The 20,435-nt window shown below is 39.0% G+C and overlaps 2 protein-coding genes across 2 annotated transcripts in view; one reads left to right on the top strand and one right to left on the bottom strand.

The window, feature by feature from the left end:
* Positions 1–385: 385 nt before the first annotated feature.
* Positions 386–961, bottom strand: LOC141714822 (uncharacterized). Its single transcript, XM_074518317.1, has one exon. It carries the CDS (start codon positions 959–961, stop codon positions 386–388), a length of 576 nt encoding a protein of 191 aa, XP_074374418.1.
* Positions 962–2,431: 1,470 nt separating this feature from the next.
* Positions 2,432–20,435, top strand: part of LOC141714821 (serine/threonine-protein phosphatase 7 long form homolog) — a 47,471-nt gene continuing 29,467 nt past the window's right edge. The window contains exon 1 of the mRNA XM_074518316.1: positions 2,432–2,441. Within this exon, the coding sequence (XP_074374417.1) occupies positions 2,432–2,441 (10 nt within the window). The remainder of the gene's footprint in view (positions 2,442–20,435) is intronic.

Here is a 20,435-nt window from a genome sequence, read left to right as displayed (position 1 = left end):
CAACAGGTTCAACTTTGGTCTTTTCTTTTACTTCTACGAATTTCTGTATCCGGGCATCTGCGTTGGTTACGCTGTACCCTGAAACCTCTATCATGTTGATATCAAGCTTCGGCCTATTACTGAGGTGCTCTCGATTTTTTTTGGCTTTGACCCTTGGGTAGGATCATTGTCTTCAACCTATTTTCGGGCTCAGTTTATGCCATGACCAATGCCTGCCCATAATACCTCCCAACCAAGTCTCTATCTCCCTTGAGTTCTCCGATGCCTTCCAGGGTGGGGAATTTTAGCTTTAAGTGGATCGTTGAAGGGATGGCTCAAAGCTTCGTGATCGTGGGCCTTCTAAGGATCATGTTGTAGGAGGATGCGGTGCTTATCATGTAGAATTTCATGACATGGGAGACTTGTTGGGGGCAGTCTCGAAGACCACGGGAAGGTAGATTGTACCACGTATCGGAATCATATTTTTCCTGAATCCGTAGAGCGGGTCTTCGAGGCAGGGATACATTCGAAGATGCCCAAGTTTCATCATGTTAAGTGTTTGCTCGAAAATAATGTTAGCAGAGGATCCATTATTAACCAAAATTCTTTTTACCTCGTTGTTAGCGATATCAAGGGTTACCACCAGAGCTTGGTTATGTTTAGGATCCAGGCCCTCGTAGTTAGCATGGGAGAAATATATAGGTTCATCTTCGAAGGGTTGGATCATCATGACGTCGCTATCCATGTCAGGGCTCCGAGGCAGGGAGGCGGCTCCTCCGAAGATCATGTTGACCACATGTTTGCCACTATTCGGGGTTTTATCTTTATCGTTCAGCCTTCTTTGCAGGTACTGGTTCATGTTCCCCTTCTTGATCTGATCTTCAATAAACATCTTGAAGGAGAAGCAGTTATCTATAATATGGCCATGGTCCTCGTGGTATCCGCAGTGCTTGTCATGTGCTCTGTTCTCTAAGGGTGGCATTAATGGCTTCAGGGGGTAGTAGAAGTGTTTCCCCTTTACCTTTCTCAAGATATTTTCTCGGGGTCTGTTGAGGGGTATCCATACGGGCTTTGACTTGGGCTCTTTATTGGGCCTTGGTTTTCTCTCATTTATATGGGATCTGGTATAGTTGTCCCGGGTGGGGTTCCCTGGGACTGCTGGATGTAGTTGGACTATCTATCTATCTTGAACCTCTTGTATTTTCTGTACGACGAGCATCGCTCCGGGGACTCGTTATCGTCGCGGATACTTCTGTTCATTTTCATAGATATGAGGAAATCATTTTCCTTAATGAATTTTGATGCAAGTGCATAAGCTGAGGCAAGGCTTTCGGGCTCTCTGTGAATGAGGTCCTTGACATAGCCCTCGCAAGAAACCGGGTGGAGGTTTCTCCGGAAGATATTAATGGCTTCTTTTTTTCCCAGGTTGGAGAGTTGGTTGACCGCCTCTTGAAATTTCTTGATAAACTCGGGGAGCGTCTCTCTGCTCATTTGCCGGATGGTTTCCAAATGGCACATTTTTAGCTCATTCATGTGGTTTGCCCAGAATCTTTTCAAAAACATCTCTTGAAAATCTTTCCCGGAGTCGATGCTTCGGCAGGGGATTCTGCTGAACCATTTTTTAGCCACTCCCTTCAACATTGAGGGTAAAAAACAACATCTAGTGAGGTCATTGTAATCATAGATATTCGAGATCTGCTCAAAGTAGTTTAGGTGATCCTCTGTGTCTGTGAGCCCGTCGAATGATTCAAAGTTGAAGTGCTTAAGGCCAGATTCTATGGGGGTGGACTCCAGTCTCCTGGTGAAGGGGGTGGTTGCTGCTCCGACTTCCATGTCTCCCTCGACTTTTCTCTTGAGGTCCCGGAGAGCTCAGGCCATATGCTCTTGTTTGGATTCTTTTTCGGGCTCGGAATTTGAGGAGACATGAACTCTGCATGTCTTTCTTTTCAGCCTTGCCTCCTTTTCTGGGATTCTCTTTTCAATGTTAGCCTTGGCCTTAGATTCTTTTTCCTTTCGAATCCGGTCCCGGAGTGAAGCTCTTTTGATTTCATCTCGGGCATCCTCGGGTGGTCTTTTCAGGTTCTTAGCGATTCGTTCAAGGACTGAACCTCGATATTCTCCGGAATGCTCTAGCTGATCCACTTGGTGGGTTTTAGGTTGGTTATTTTCCTTTCACAGGCTTACCACCGTTTGAATCTGCTCCGGGGTCATGCTTCCCCAGGGATTCGCAGAGGTTTCAGCATACTTGTGGGCCGCTTTCTCAATGGTTACCCTCTGGTCTCCTTGTTGGAGATGTTGCAATGAAGCACGAGTTATGGGGGGCTCCACTTCTATCTCTTCCATCTTGTCATCCCTGGGTTGGACAACGATGGATTGAATCGTTCCAGAGACTAATGTCTTACTCTTCCTTGTGGTCATTTTTCAGCATAAAATAGGCGAAAATGACACAAATATGACGATATGTATGTTCTTGAGGTATGAACAGTATGAAAAATAAATCCAAAAGGAAGTAGGGATGTTAACCTTGCTAGGGTATAAATCTTTCAGGGTTTTGGGGTAGAATGGCACGGCTGAGTGTGTTACCACTGATCCGGAGGTTCGCCCCCTCCTTCTAGCGCCAATGGTAACTCTGTTTCTTCCCCGGTCTTCTCCTTTTTCACTCGAGCTTGAGCCTAGTCCATGTGAAAGATGATGTGTGGTTAAGCTGTGGTTTAGGGGCTTCTGTAAAACAGAACTGGAGGGGGGTTGCGTCCCCGCGGCAACTCCGGTGTGAGAGTAAGAATGGGGCTTCTTGAAGAAGAAGAAGATGGAAGAAGGAGCTATTTAAAAATATGTGCATTGGTGTGTGTATATGTGTATATAGCCGGTAAATATTTTCCAACCCCCAAAACCCCAATTTTTGGGCCCTTTTATAGGCTCCCAAATTTAGGGTCTTAGGGGTTTGTACCCCTTCATCCTATCCCTTGATGATTTTTGGTTGGTGAATGATTGGATGGTTTAGATTTCTAGTGGGGCCCGGTTGTCCTTTTGCAGCTAAGGCGCTATGAGATTTACACACATTGATGGCTGGGGTAACATGGGACAATTGATATTTTGACCACCTACCACGTCTCCCGAGGACCACCCCAGTTTGGGCCTGGGTTGTCCTTATCTTGGGCTTTTATAATTTTCTTTTGGGCCTGATTATTTATGGCCTATCAAGACCAGATTGGGCCTGGATACCCGATATGACGGTGGGTCTAAGGATGGGTATAGATCCGCATTGTATCCTGACTGATCAGTAGTGTAATAACCCCCAAAATTTTGAACTTTTTGTAACCCTTATGAATAGTGTTTATGCTGAATAAGAAAACTTTTCATGCCACACTATGTAGGGGTTCTTTTATGGATATTCTGAGATTTTATTGGTACTCTATGTGATATATAAGTGTATGTAAAGATCGTCAGAATCCAAATCTGAACACTTTGAATTTTTCCAGAAAATCCATCAGATACCGCAAGAATTGAGTATAAGGTAACATGATTAAAAGGATTTAAATTCAAGGATTATAAGAGAGGATCATAAGAGGAATATAATGTATTGAGAAAGGTTAAGGGAACCCAAGTAATAAGATCCTGGGTATGATCCCTCAAACGATAAATGAGAACGAAAGTTAAGTGAACCGTATAACAGATCAGCGGTAATTAGGCAAGCAATTAGAAGTTAATCAAGGGGTTAGTGGATGATGATGTCATCATACCAACAAGAAGAAGACAAGTGTGGAAGATGACATAAGCATGGTGACTTAAGCATGACAAAAAGGAGGGATTGGTTGGTTGATTGTGAACCATTCATTCTTTACCATGGTAAAAAGTTAATTAAACAAACAAAGTGGATCAACCAAGCCAAAAACAAATCATAACATCAAAAAAACACAAAACACTCCATTTCTTCAAGGAAGCTCTCGGCTTTCTCTTCATTTTCAAGGAGAAAAAAATCAAAATCCAAGATCCAAGCATTGTTAAATGATGAGGTAATTATCCAAGGTTCCTTATACATAGATATAGCTATCTCATGAATCTAAGCTTCAATTTCCTTTACAATCTCTTCCAATAATTCAAGGAAGAAGATGGTGAATAGTAACTTTCAAAAAATAACTTTAGTTTTCTTGAATTTTTATGAAAGTTTAAGGTTATACAAGCAAGGATCAAGGTTCTTTTAGGCATTCAAAGCTCTTGTGTTGTGTTAAGAAGCTTCAAGAAGGTATAAACTCCAAACCCTGGCTTTTAGTTTTGAGTATTTAGGAATGGTTATGATTGATATAGTATATGTGAAGCATGATGCTTGTTTGTTTAAAGTTTGGTTGAGTTTGTTGAGATTTTGATGGTTGAAACTTGGTTATTAGTTAATGAACCTTAGTATGGTTAGTAGCTTTTGTTGTGATTGAATAAGTTGGATAAAACATGAAGTAATGGACTGATGTGGTGAGGTTTGGAGGGATTTTGGTTGCAATGTTGATTGTGGGTTGAATTGTGGATTGATTGGAGTGGTATAAAAATTGGTAATCGCGTAAACATAGCCGTCGTATTGTCCGATTTACGTTAGACTATTTTTGTTCTTAACATCAGAACGCTTGAACTCACTGTTAGGTTTTGACCACTGCCATTTTTAGATAGCTCATGTTACGAGCTTCGTTTTGATATGTGGTTCGTTTGAATCCGATGAACGGTTTAGGAGAAACAACCGTTTTAAGTAACGGCGTTTCGCGAACGAACCATTACCCCTCACCTTACTTTGAAACCTTGGTTAAGGACTTTAAATGACTAATTGGGGTATGAAACAAATATGATAAGTGGATTAGGCAGTTGGTAAGGTACTCGCGAAAGAATCGTCTTAAAAATCTTAATGGTTAATTTATTAAAAATGGTGGAGCCGAGGGTACTCGAGCGACTTAAGTAAATCGTAAAGCGCGAAAGCGAACGTTAGGACTCTAAATGGTTAAAGTCTAGTTTCTTAAGCGACCGGGGTTTAATTCTGACTTATGTTGTTGTTCACAGGTTATTGGACCCACTCTAAGCTTAAGTCTATCCGGGAGCACTCAGGCAAGGTTTCTACCCGTTATACTGTTGTTGTGATGTAAATATATGTATATGCATTATCTTGTGATAAGTGCATGATTGTTATTAGCAAATTTTGCGATATATTGGAGCATGCTGATATGGTATATATGCATGTCTGTTTCGTAATCTGGTTATCTATCTGTTGATTTCAATGCTTATAGTTGCATAATACCTATGCTAGAAATAAGCAGTAGTTGCGTATACCCTTAGTATAGGGGACCCAAAGGTGAATATATTTCTAAACCGGGAGTCGATGTTCCTGAGTATATTATATATATATATATATATCTTTATATATATATATGGATATAGTTTTCAAAACTATTGATCGAATAAGGTTTATTCGATAACTTTATTTTATTTAATGAATATTATTTGAATATTCATTCGAGGACTTATGACTCTGTTTATTCTATTTAATGATTATTAATTGAATATTCATTTGAGGATGTATGACTCCGTTTATTTTATTTAATGAATATTATTTATAATATTCATTCGAGTTATTATGACTCCGCTTATTATTTAATAATAATCTTTATTTTATTAAAGAATAATGTTTCGATAATCAAACTTATTTTTGATTACTCAAATAAAGATAGTACTTTCGTATAAGTATATCTTTGGTTATTTAATATTCATTTCAAGTATGAGTTTTAAAACTTCTACTTCGATTATTTTTATAAGGATTATCTTTATGAGAATATTATTTAAATAATAATATTCATGTATTTCTAATATATCGGGACTGATTTATTTTAATAAATCAGCAGTACTCCAAACATTCTTAAAAATGTTTTCGAGTCTTCAAAATGATTTCTAAAATTTAGGGCGGATCCCAAAACTCATTCTTTTATATTTAAGATCCTCCTTTCGAAGGGGATTTAAATACTCGCTCAAAACCTGGGGGATCCGGCTCTGTGGTGTATTTTACATTCGCAACGTGGTTGCTGTTTCGAGGAAACAATTTGATTACTTGCCCAATATCCGGGAAGTAAGTCCATCTAATTGAGTCGGCATAAGCGACAGGCCGGGGTACAGTCTATCAAAGTGTAAGTGGCTGGGTGGTAGTCCATCAACACGTAAGAGGCCGGGTGGCGGTCCAGCACAAGGTCCTTATGTGGCCAGGGTGATGACCGGTGGGGGATTCATCCATCTACTAGTAGAAAAGATTACTTATTGGTATCTTTGCCTGATCAGCAAGATATAAGGTTTATGCCAAAATTCTTTTCTTTCCAAAATTCATTGGATATTGCAACTCTGTTTATAATTTTCATAACAGAGGTTTTCAAGGAGTGTATGAAATGTATATATATATAGGTGTATATATATATCGGGACTTAATGAAGTATCTCGTAACTTCATTATTTATAATGATATTTCAAGGATTGAATCTATTCAAGTCTTATCTTGTAGTCTCATCTGGGTGATGAACTTTTGAAACTGATTATAACTTGAACGGTGGTAGTTCAAGTAGTATTCGGATATAAGTATATTGGAGTATCTTGTAACTTCATCTTTTAAACTTATATCTAGTAAGTGATTATCTTGTGCATGTCAAAGATTTTCGGAAAAACGTTGAGACAAGGTTAGATATATGAGATCACCTTGCAACGATATTTTATACAGTTATAAACGGGAACTCTGTGTATATTATACATGTCAGAGGATTTCAAAGATTGTGAAAAGTATATATGTACATATATACTGAATATTTTGCGACTTGGTCGCGGTAAGATATCAAACTTGGTTCATTTCTTCTTAACCAAGACTTCATGAGTACTATGAGAATGCTCATATATTGTAAATCATTATACATATTATTTTAGTGGGCTTATTGCTCACCCTTGCTTTCTTCTTTCATCACACAACATCAGCTAGACAAGATGAACAGGACCAAGCTTCTAATCCGCAAGCGGTTAGAAAATGTTCCGCAGTTTTCTGGAAGCATTGATGCCGCCGTAGCTGAGGTAGGAGCTACCAATAGGCTAGGTTTTCAACTATTGATGAACCAGATTTATGTATATTTATGAATTGTAATAATGGAAAAGAAATGTAAATTTATTTAGAAACCCTTTGAAGGTGTATTGGCATATAATTGTGGAATAAAACGACTTGTGATTATTTTTGGATATTCATCTCTGAGACTATAATTTGTGGTGTGTGTGTTTATGGTGGGGTCACAGTACAGAATAGTTGATTGATTATTAAGATTGGGTGTTATTAAGGGAAATGGAACTCGTGACAACCCGGATCCCCGACCCCGGATTTGGGGGTGTTACAGAAATGGTATCAGAGCTAAGCGTTATAAACCTTAGAGATGATGCGACGATGTAATAATAAACTCACAAAGATAATAAGAACTCTTGCCAAGTTCATGGTCGGACTACTTAAAGTAGCGCTGACAGTTAAAACCCTTACGGGAACCCTTATAAGTATCATGATAGTAACTTAGCTCGTTTAATGTGTAGGCTAATGAGATAGAGGACCCTGAGATGTTCGAGCGTGAGCATGATGAGGCACTGCTAGATGTCGAGGATCAGGAGGAGCCTGAGATAGAGGAGGATGAGGAGGACCCCTCAGAGGAGTTAGAGACAGAGGTCATTACTATTTCATATGAGGAGGACCCGGATGAGGTCCCAGTAGCTGAGGAGCGTGTCGGACCTATGGTAGTGTACACTGGTACCCCTTTACCCACACTCCCAGTGGTCAGAGCTCCTACCCCTCCACTACCATCCTGGAGCACTTATGATGACAGCTCTGAGACTGATACTCCCGAGCCTAGGCAGACCGAGGAGGCACCCCCAGCGGCTCCAGATTCACCACCTCTCGACCCTGCCCATAGGCAGTCTTTGTTAGCCCACGGCTATTTTCAGGATGTATTGAGGACCCGAGTGGCTGTTGCTGAGGCCCGACTGGATGAGGCCAGGAGGGAGTTGGATGCGGAGAGGGTGGGTAGGCATACCCGAGCTTATGAGACCAGGGCTGCTATACCCCGATCCTTGAGGAGGGAGCTGACGGGGATAGAGCTCACGTCCCGAGCGAGACTCAGATCGCTCCAAGGGGACAGGCATGGTAGAATCTCCAGGCGGAAGGCCGACTATATCTTCCGTCATGCGATGAAAAGGGTATGGGAGCTGACCCGCTCCGGTGTGTGATTCAGTACTGACGATGGGATAGTCTAGTTGTCTAGTTAGTAGAGGCCTTAGTAAGAACCAATTTTCCGGGATAGTTGACTTATATATAGCATCCCTTTTTCTGACTAGACAGATAGACTCTTGTGTATCACTTTTGGGACAGATGGTTGTAGCACTGTTGTACTTTTGACCAGATCAAACTATATATTTCTCGCATTATGTATATATTTGTTTCCTTTCGGTTCAGTTCCTTAGTGACGAGATCACTGTTTTTATCATTATTATTACTCCACTTCTTATTAGAACTGTCATAGTATAATAGAATTGCGAGATACATTCTCCCCATTATAGAGCTATGCAAGGCACAATGTTGTGTGTGATTGTGACCTAACGTTGAATTTTTCCCAATAATCTTTTTATCAGTATCATGCCGCCAAGAAAGATTGGAACTAGGGCGAACCCTGGGTCTGAGGACCAGGGAAGCCATAACCAGGATGATAGGAACCAGGAACACAGTGAAGAGGAAGATGAGGATTATGTGGAACAGGATGACTCCTTGTATGAAGAGGAAGAGGAAATATATGATGTTGAGGGATTTGAGATAGAGGCTGAGGAAGGAGAAACTGAGGTTGAGCAACCAATACCAAACCCAGGCATGGATCCCATGGGCCAGTTCATGCAACTACTAAGGCAGAACTTGGAACGTCAACCCAACCCACCCCCTCAAGGAAATAACAATGCTGCGGCAAACTCTTTCAGGGCTTTTAAGTCCCTTAAGCCCCCTGAGTTCCACGGATCAGCCGACCCAGTTGAGGCAAGGGAATGGTTAAAGGAAATGGAGAAATCCTTTAAGATTCTGAGTATCGATGAGGCACAGAAGACTGTATTTGCTACCTACCTTCTGAAAGGAGAGGCTAACTACTGGTGGGAGGCCAAGAAAAATATGGAGACAGATGCTATTATAACCTGGGAAAGATTCAGTCAGTTGTTTCTGGGAAAATATTTCCCGAGGTTTATGGAAAACCAGATGGAGCTCAAGTTCTTGGAGCTAAAGCAGAATAACTTATCTGTAGCAGAGTACGAAGCGAAATTTACTGAGTTATCAAGGTTTGTGCCGGAGTTTGTGAGCACCGAGGAAAAGAAAGCTAGGAGGTTTCAGCAGGGACTAAAACCGTGGATTCAGAATAGGGTGGCAATCCTTGAGCTTACTGATTATGCCACTCTGGTGTAAAAGGCAACAATTGTAGAAGCCGGAAGTGAACAGATGCAGAAGGAAAGAGAGAAGAAGGGAATAAAGAGGAAAAGTATGAGCATGGGTGGAGGTTCCGCAGGAAGGAACTTCCCAACTAGAGTTAATAGGGGAGCAGTGCCTACCGGGAAAGGACATTGGGTTTAAGCGGCCAATGAGTGTAAATGTGAGCCAGAGCGGCCAGAAGTACAGAATGTCCTATTCCAACCAGTCTCGACCCCCATTGCCAGCCTGTAACACTTGTGGAAGGATGCACACTGGGGAGTGTAAAGGAAAGCCGGTAATCTGCTTCAAGTGTGGTCGAGAGGGTCACTATTCGGACAAGTGCACTTCGCTAACCCCCATTACCCGCCCAACCACCACTTGTCATCAATGTGGACGCCCGGGTCATTGGAAGAGGGAATGCCCAATGAACAAACCAGCAGCTTCGGGAGCAAGCAGGGCTGCTTCTAATAAGCCACCTACTGCAAGGACTTTCAACATGACAGTCCAGGATGCTATGAAAGATTCAGATGTGATAGCAGGTACCCTTACTCTAAATTCAGTCAGTGCAAATGTATTATTTGATTCAGGAGCAACTAAATCTTTTATATCAAGGGACTTTGCGCGTAAATTAAGACTTAAAGTTGAACCCTTGATAGAGCCCTTACAAGTAGAAATAGCCAACCATGAAGTTATTCTTGTTAATTTGATTCACCCCACCTGTGAGTTAGGCATAGGGGAACAATCTTTCAGTGTAGATCTGATTCCTTTTAAGTTAGGGGAATTTGATATAATTTTGGGAATGGACTGGCTATCTAGCAATGATGCTCAGATAGACTGTAAGGGGAAGAAAGTTAAGTTAAATATCCCAGGAAAGAAAGAAGTCATATTTAGGGGAAAGAGGCAGACGCATAAATTTTTGACTATGGCCCAGGCCAGAAGGATGCTACGAAAAGGAAACGAGGCTTACCTAGCCTATGTGGTAGACACGCAAAAGGAGGTGCCCAACTTACAAGATATTCCAGTAGTACGAATTTGAAGATGTATTCCCACAAGATCTTCCGGGATAACCACCCGATAGAGTGATTGAATTTGCGATTGAGTTGGCCCCAGGGACGGCGCCAGTTTCAAAAGCACCTTACCGGTTAGCCCCGTTAGAAATGAAGGAATTAGCTACCCAATTGCAGGAACTCTTGGATAAGGGTATGATAAGACCCAGTGTGTCTCCGTGGGGAGCACCAGTGTTATTTGTTAAGAAGAAAGATGGGAGCATGAGGCTGTGCATCGACTATCGAGAGTTGAACAAGCTAACCATAAAGAACAGGTACCCATTACCTAGAATAGACGATCTGTTCGACCAGCTAAAGGATGCTGTATATTTTTCCAAGATTGACCTGAGAACTGGATATCACCAACTAAAGATTAAACCCGAAGATATTCCCAAGACAGCGTTCCGTACCAGGTATGGGCATTATGAGTTCTTGGTAATGTCCTTTGGATTAACCAACGCCCCAGCGGCTTTCATGGATTTAATGAACAGAGTATTTAAGAAGTACTTGGACAAGTGTGTGATAGTTTTTATCGATGATATTTTAATCTACTCAAGGACTGAGGCAGAACATGCAGAGCATTTGAGGATAGCTCTAGGAATACTCAGAGAGGAACAGTTATATGCCAAATTCTCGAAGTGTGAATTCTGGCGGAATGAAGTACAGTTTTTAGGACATGTGATCAATAAAGAAGGAGTATTGGTCGACCCCTCCAAGATAGAGGCGGTCTCAAAGTGGGAAAGGCCAACCACACCCACAGAGGTAAGGAGTTTCATAGGATTGGCCGGCTACTATTGTAGATTTGTACAAGACTTTGCGAAGATCGTAGCCCCTTTGACACGACTTATTCGTAAGACAGAAAGGTTTGAATGGACGGAGAAATGCGAGAACAGTTTTCAGGAATTAAAGAAAAGGTTGGTAACGGCCCCGGTGTTGGCATTGCCAGATGAAAAAGGAGATTTTGTGATATATAGTGACACGTCGCACAAAGGATTAGGGTGTGTGCTTATGCAGCACGGTAAAGTGATTGCGTATGCGTCGAGACAACTGAAGGAGTACGAGATTAGATATCCTACTCATGACCTTGAGCTTGCGGCTATAGTTTTTGCCCTAAAAATTTGGAGGCACTACTTGTATGGAGAGAAGTGCGAGATTTTCACAGACCATAAGAGCCTCAAGTACATATTTACAAAGAAAGAGCTCAACATGCGCCAGAGGAGATGGTTAGAACTAATCAAGGACTATGATTATGAGATTCTCTATCATCCGGGGAAAGCCAATGTGGTGGCTGACGCCCTCAGTAGAAAGGAAAGGCTTAGAATGATAATGACTTCGGAGGAATTAATCAGGGATTTCGAAAGAATGGAAATAGAAGTAAAGGTAACCGGAACCGGAACTGAAAAGCTGTTTGAGATATCAATGCAGCCAGAGTTATTAGAAAAGATTAGATTGTGCCAAGAAAAAATGATGAATGAGGGCAGAGAGTCAATGACTGGAGAAGAGATCCATACTGAGAAAGATGATAAAGGGATAATGAGGTACTCCTACCGGATTTGGGTTCCGAACGTTCAAGAGCTTAAAGATGAGATTTTGGATGAAAGCCATAGTTCAAGGTATTCCATTCACCCGGGAACCACCAAGATGTATAGGGATTTGAAGGAATATTACTGGTGGCTCAACATGAAGAGGGATGTAGCAGAATGGGTAAGCAAATGTTTGACTTGCCAAAGAGTAAAGGCAGAGCACCAGAGACCCGGTGGACTTTTACGACCCCTGGAGATTCCCGAGTGGAATGGGAACAGATAGCGATGGATTTTGTTGTAGGCTTGCTAAGGATGAAAGCCAATCATGATGCCATATGGGTAATTATAGACCGACTAACAAAGTCAGCTCATTTCATTCCTATCAATGAGAGATACACAGTCGATAGACTGGTGGACATTTACCTTAAGGAGATAGTGACGCGACATGGAGTCCCAGCGTCCATTGTCTCAGACCGAGACCCCAGATTCAACTCCAGATTTTGGAGGAGCTTTCAAGAATGTGCGGGGACCAAGTTAAATATGAGTACCGCGTACCATCCCCAGACGGATGGGCAGAGTGAAAGGACCATCCAGACACTAGAGGATATGTTGAGAGTCTGTGCAATAGACTTTAAAGGAAGTTGGGATGATCACTTGCCGTTGATCGAGTTTTCTTATAACAATAGCTTTCATGCTAGCATCGGAATGCCACCTTATGAGGCCCTCTACGGAAGAAGGTGTCGATCTCCCTTATACTGGGATGAAGTAGGAGAGCGGAAGGTGCTCGGACCCGAGGTGGTCCAAAGGACCAAAGACATAGTGGATCTCATCAGAGGACGGCTGGTAGCAGCCCAAGACAGACAGACGAAATATGCAGACCTAGCCCGAAAGGACAAGGAGTATGAAGTAGGGGACTTAGTACTGCTGAAGGTATCCCCTTGGAAGGGATTAATGAGATTTGGAAAGAAAGGAAAACTAAGCCCAAGATACATTGGACCTTTTGAGATACTAAGACGGATTGGGAAGTTGGCTTACGAGCTAGCCTTACCCCCGAACCTACAACAAGTTCATAATGTGTTCCATGTGTCAATGCTAAGGAAGTATCATCGGGATGCCAGATACATAGTGGAGTATGAGCATGTGGATATGCAACCAGATCTGACTTACGTGGAGAAACCGGTAAGGATTATAGATAAGAAGGAGCAGGTGCTTCGGAACAAAGTGATCAAGCTAGTCAGAGTGCTATGGCAGAATCAACTTGGGAACTAGAGAGCGCAATGCTAGAAAAGTACCCCCATTTATTTTCTATTTGATTCTGGGACGGAATCCTTTTAAGGAGGGGAGACTGTAATAACCCCCAAAATTTTGAACTTTTTGTAACCCTCATGAATAGTGTTTATGCTGAATAAGAAAACTTTTCATGCCACACTATGTAGGGGTTCTTTTATGGATATTCTGAGATTTTATTGGTACTCTATGTGATATATAAGTGTATGTAAAGATCGTCAGAATCCAAATCTGAACACTTTGAATTTTTCCAGAAAATCCACCAGATACCGCAAGAATTGAGTATAAGGTAACATGATTAAAAGGATTTAAATTCAAGGATTATAAGAGAGGATCATAAGAGGAATATAATGTATTGAGAAAGGTTAAGGGAACCCAAGTAATAAGATCCCCGGTATGATCCCTCAAACGATAAACGAGAACGAAAATTAAGCGAACCGTATAACAGATCAGCGGTCATTTGGCAAGCAATTAGGAGTTAATCAAGGGGTTAGTGGATGATGATATCATCACACCAACAAGAAGAAGACAAGTGTGGAAGATAACATAAACATGGTGACTTAAGCATGACAAAAAGGAGGGATTGGTTGGTTGATTGTGAACCATTCATTCTTTACCATGGTAAAAAGTTAATTAAACAAACAAAGTGGATCAACCAAGCCAAAAACAAATCATAACATCAAAAAAACACAAAACACTCCATTTCTTCAAGGAAGCTCTCGGCTTTCTCTTCATTTTCAAGGAGAAAAAAAATCAAAATCCAAGATCCAAGCATTGTTAAATCATGAGGTAATTATCCAAGGTTCCTTATACATAGATATAGCTATCCCATGAATCTAAGCTTCAATTTCCTTCACAATCTCTTCCAATAATTCAAGGAAGAAGATGGTGAATAGTAACTTTCAAAAAATAACTTTAGTTTTCTTGAATTTTTATGAAAGTTTAAGGTTATACAAGCAAGGATCATGGTTCTTTTAGGCATTCAAAGCTCTTGTGTTGTGTTAAGAAGCTTCAAGAAGGTATAAACTCCAAACCCTAGCTTTTATTTTTGAGTATTTAGGAATGGTTATGATTGATATAGTATATGTGAATCATGATGCTTGTTTGTTTAAAGTTTGGTTGAGTTTGTAGAGATTTTGATGGTTGAAACTTGGTTATTAGTTAATGAACCTTAGTATGGTTAGTAGCTTTTGTTGTGATTGAATAAGTTGGATAAAACATGAAGTAATGGACTGATGTGGTGAGGTTTGGAGGGATTTTGGTTGTAATGTTGATTGTGGGTTGAATTGTGGATTGATTGGAGTGGTATAAAAATTGGTAATCGCGTAAAAATAGCCATCGTAATATCCGATTTACTTTAGACTGTTTTTGTTCTTAACATCATAACGCTTGAACTCACTGTTAGGTTTTGACCATTGCCTTGTTTAGATAGCTCATGTTACGAGCTTCGTTTTGATATGTAGTTCGTTTGAATCCGATGAACGGTTTAGGAGAAACGACCGTTTTGAGTAAGGGCGTTTCGCGAACGAACCATTACCCCTCGCCTTACTTTGAAACCTTGGTTAAGGACTTTAAATGACTAATTGGGGTATGAAACAAATATGATAAGTGTATTAGGTAGTTGGTAAGGTACTCGCGAAAGAATCACCTTAAAACTCTTAATGGTTAATTTATTAAAAATGGTGGAGCCGAGGGTACGCGAGCGACTTAAGTAAATCGTTAAGCGCGAAAGCGAACGTTAGGACTCTAAATGGTTAAAGTCTAGTTTCTTAAGCGACCGGGGTTTAATTCCGACTTATATTGTTGTTCATAGGTTATTGGACCCACTTTAAGCTTAAGTCTATCCGGGAGCACTCAGGCAAGTTTTCTACCCGTTATACTGTTGTTGTGATGTAAATATATGTATATGCATTATCTTGTGAGAAGTGCATGATTGTTATTAGCAAATTTTACGATATATTGGAGCATGCTGATATGGTATATATGCATGTCTGTTTCTTAATCTGGTTATCTATCTGTTGATTTCAATGCTTATAGTTGCATAATACCTATGCTAGAAATAAGCAGTAGTTGCGTATACCCTTAGTATAGGGGACCCAAAGGTGAATATATTTCTAAACTGGGAGTCGATGTTCCCGAGTATATTATATATATATATTTATTTATATATATATGGATATAGTTTTCAAAACTATTGATCGAATAAGGTTTATTCGATAACTTTATTTTATTTAATGAATATTATTTGAATATTCATTCGAGGACTTATGACTCTATTTATTCTATTTAATGATTATTAATTGGATATTCATTTGAGGATGTATGACTCCGTTTATTTTATTTAATGAATATTATTTATAATATTCATTCGAGGTATTATGACTCCGCTTATTATTTAATAATATTCTTTATTTTATTAAAGAATAATGTTTCGATAATCAAACTTATTTTCGATTACTAAAATAAAGATAGTACTTTCGTATAAGTATATCTTTGGTTATTTAATATTCATTTCAAGTATGTGTTTTAAAACTTCTACTTCAATTATTTTTATAAGGATTATCTTTATGAGAATATAATTTAAATAATAATATTCAGGTATTTCTAATATATCGGGACTGATTTATTTTAATAAATCAGCAGTACTCCAAACATTCTTAAAAATGTTTTCGAGTCTTCAAAATGATTTCTAAAAGTTAGGGCGGATCCCAAAACTCATTCTTTTATATTTAAGATCCTCCTTTCGAAGGGGATTTAAATACTCGCTCAAAACCTGGGGATCCGGCTCTGTGGTGTATTTTACATTCGCAACGTGGTTGCTGTTTTGAGGAAACAATTTGATTACTTGCCCAAGATCCGGGAAGTAAGTCCATCTAATTGAGTCGGCATAAGCGACAGGCCGGGGTACGGTCTATCAAAGTGTAAGTGGCTGGGTGGCAGTCCATCAACGCGTAAGAGGCCGGGTGGCGGTCCAGCACAAGGTCCTTATGTGGCCAGGGTGATGACCAGTGGGGGATTCATCCATCTACTAGTAGAAAAGGTTACTTATTGGTATCTTTGCTTGATCAGCAAGATATCAGGTTTATGCCAAAATTCTTTTCTTTCCAAAATTCATTGGATATTGCAACTCTGTTTATAATTTTCATAACATAGGTTTTCAAGGAGTGTATGAAATGTATATATATAGGTGTATATATATATCGGGACTTAATGAAGTATCTCGTAACTTCATTATTTATAATGATATTTCAAGGATTGAATCTATTCAAGTCTTATCTTGTAGTCTCATCTGGGTGATGAACTTTTGAAACTGATTATAACTTGAACGGTGGTAGTTCAAGTAGTATTCGGATATAAGTATATTGGAGTATCTTATAACTTCATCTTTTAAACTTATATCTAGTAAGTGATTATCTTGTGCATGTCAAAGATTTTTGGAAAAACGTTGAGACAAGGTTAGATATATGAGATCACCTTGCAACGATATTTTATACAGTTATAAACGGGAACTCTATGTATATTATACATGTCAGAGGATTTCAAAGATTGTGAAAAGTATATATGTACATATATACTGAATATTTTGTGACTTGGTCGCGATAAGATATCAAACTTGGTTCATTTCTTCTTGACCAAGACTTTCATGAGTACTATGATAATGCTCATATATTATAAATCATTATACATATTATTTTAGTGGGCTTGTTGCTCACCCTTGCTTTCTTCTTTCATCACACAACATCAGCTAGACAAGATGAACAGGACCAAGCTTCCAATCCGCAAGCGGTTAGAAAATGTTCCGCAGTTTCTGGAAGCGTTGATGCCGCCGTAGCTGAGGTAGGAGCTACCAATAGGCTAGGTTTTCAACTATTGATGAACCAGATTTATGTATATTTATGAATTGTAATAATGGCAAAGAAATGTAAATTTATTCAGAAACCCTTTGAAGGTGTATTGACATATAATTGTGGAATAAAACGACATGTGATTATTTTTGGATATTCATCTCTGAGACTATAACTTGTGGTGTGTGTGTTTATGGTGGGGTCACAGTACAGAATAGTTGATTAATTATTAAGATTGGGTGTTATTAAGGGAAATGGAACTCGTGACAACCCGGATCCCCAACCCCGGATTTGGGGGTGTTACAAGTAGGTTACAATGTATATGCTGGTTTTTGTGTCCAGTCTAGTTTATTGATAATCGCCGGTAGCGTCCTTCCTTATTCATTACAGAAATACACAGATACATATAGAATTTGGTTACTTATTTCATATCAGATTCACTTAACTTTCTTATGATACTATATACTTATTGTGGACTTGCTGAGTAATTATGGCTCACTTTTGTTGTTACTCACTTTATCTTTCAGTAAAATATGAGAATGAAGCCTATTCACCCCAGAGTAGTAAAAAAGCGAGTAAAAAGGCAGGACCCTTTGGCACCAAGGGTGTTAATCCTAATTCAGGAAGAGAGCTTTGAACTACGAGAATAGGTTTATCTTGGATAGTTGTTGTGTGTATTTGAATAAAATGAAACTAGTTTTAAAACATATTAAGATAGTTGGTTTGTAATAAAGAAAGGTTTGTAAGATTTTGAATTTTGAGAATGTAATAAAGGTAGTGTTGTGTTCTTGTCTTCATACTTTAACCTTAAAGATCTTGAGTAGCATTAAGAAGGGGTTAGATGTATGTTTATATAATCACTGTATAGGTTTAATTAAGTTGGTAGTTGGCAAGTAACCCCCAGATCTAAACCCCGGATTTGGAAGGCGTTACATGTGACCTAGGTTTTAAGATTTGGTCTGAGTGCAAGGTCAATGAAAAGTATATTGGTAGCACCTACATTTCCACATGGGGGGAGAATATAATCGCACTCAAAATGTAGCCAAAATTAGACATTCACAAAATTCGGTTCAAGTATGTGTAGTGTGTGTATTATATATATATATGATAGGAATCTACCTTTTATAGTTAAATACACACATACACATAAGAAAGAAACAACTAATAGAAGAATGTATATATGTTTCATCGACACATGTAAATGTGTTGTATACATGAGTGTAGCCTTATCTTCATATTTCAAGGAGATAATATAAAAAATTTACAATCAAATATAATATACAATAAATGATAAGATAAACTACAAGTCATGTGATATAACACCCCTGTCTCACATCGATAAAATTTGGGACTTTTGTTCAGTTTATAAATCAAAGTACTACTACTATATGCACCAACAAATCATAATCTTTTGGGGGACTATTGTGGGATTGTCTTTATTCAAGTCAGGTGCATTTAGGCCAATAGCCTTCGATTTATTTTCAGAATTGGGAATTGACCGGATTTTTATAAAAGGCTCGGAATTTGACCAGGGTTGTCATATATGTTATCAAAGCCGACTCTCGGAAGCTTAATTCGTCAAGTTGTCGAATGTGGGGACACGAAGGCTGGTGATATTATCCCATAATGGACAAAAATCTGGAGGTGGGTAGGGATGGCAACGGGTCAGGTTCAGATGGGGTATTTTTCGGATATCCAAGATTACGAATAATGTAGTCAAATTTAATACTATTTATATATGTAAACACTATTAATTACATTTATATAATATCTAAATTAAAATATATTAATTAATAAGTAATCAAACATATTATATTGTACGACTTAACATGATGAGTAAAATATAAGATGTGTTAATGACATAATATTTAGTAATCCATCATTAATGATCTTTTTTATAAACACATACAAAGTACATCTTAAATAATAAAATTTTGAGATTGAAACAAAGAAATTATAGTTCACTAAATAAGTGCTGACAATCTTTACATTAATCTATTACTACTCAAATAATACAATAAAAATAAGTAAATTATGTCTTACATCTAAAATATTGTGTATAATATATTATTTATGTGTCGGGTTTTAATCGGGTTTTGGATTTGGATCAGGCTTGGATTTAGTTTTGAATTTCACATCGGGTATCAGTTCAGTGTCGTTGAAATCCATATACGAATCCAAAATTTTGGGTTTGGTATATCTAAAATTTTGGGTTTCGAATCGGGTATCCGTCAGATCAGATTATTTTACCATTTCTAGATGCGGGAACACAAAACTAGCCGACATTATCCCACTATGGCTAGAGAGGCAACGATCCGGACCTATGGGATGTTTGTTCTGGCCTGACGAGGATGTCAGGTTTTTAAGTGGGAAAGTTTGTAACACCCCAGTTCTACATCGATAAGATTTAAGACTTTTGTTCAGTTTATAAGGCAAAGTACTAATACTATATGGACCAACCAATCATGATCTTTTGGGGCATGTGGTGTGCTTGTTGTTTACCCAAGTTTGCTACATTTAGGCCAGTAGGCTTTGACTTATTTTCGGACTCGGAATCAGGAATTGACCTAATTTTTGAAAAAGGCTCGGAATTTAACTCGGGTTGTCACATGAGATGTTTTAAGATTATTGCAAAGGTTAATTGGCTTATTATTATTGATACTCCCGCTGAAGTTAGAGGTTCTGTCCGCATCACCCAATTTGTGAAGATTACGATAAAACTCGGATTTGGGAAGATCTTTTGTCAAGGTATCAGCAAGTTGATCAACAACATGAACATGCTTCACTTGAACCTATTTGTTCTATACTTGATTATTAAAATAGTAAATATCCACTGATATATGTTTCATTCTACTATGAAACACTGGATTATGGTACAAATATGTAGCAATGATATTAACAAAGTTAATTGTTGTAAGGACATTGTTGTTGACCTGAAGTTCACGAAGTGAATTATGCACCCAATTTATTTCCGCATGTGCACTAGCAGTAGCATAATACTCAACTTCAGTAGAGGAGCGAGCAATTGTGCATAGACCTGGCAATACTGGTACATGACACATGAACATGCTACGAAACAACACGAATAATCAGTGTTTGGGTTCAAATATTTGGTACACGAACACGAAAAGACACGAATATAATTAGTGTCGGTTTTGTGTTTGTAATATAGGTACATGTTAGGGCGAAAAACACGCGCTAATAATACACGCAAGTATACGCGTTCGCAAGTAATATAGAATAATTTCTAGTTCATTCCCACAGAGACTCGGACTAATTATGCT

Source organism: Apium graveolens, chromosome 3 (assembly GCF_009905375.1).
Source record: "Apium graveolens cultivar Ventura chromosome 3, ASM990537v1, whole genome shotgun sequence".
Classification (NCBI taxonomy): domain Eukaryota; kingdom Viridiplantae; phylum Streptophyta; class Magnoliopsida; order Apiales; family Apiaceae; genus Apium; species Apium graveolens.
The sequence above is the reverse complement of the archived record's forward strand: the minus strand, read 5'-3'. Positions and strand labels throughout refer to the sequence as shown.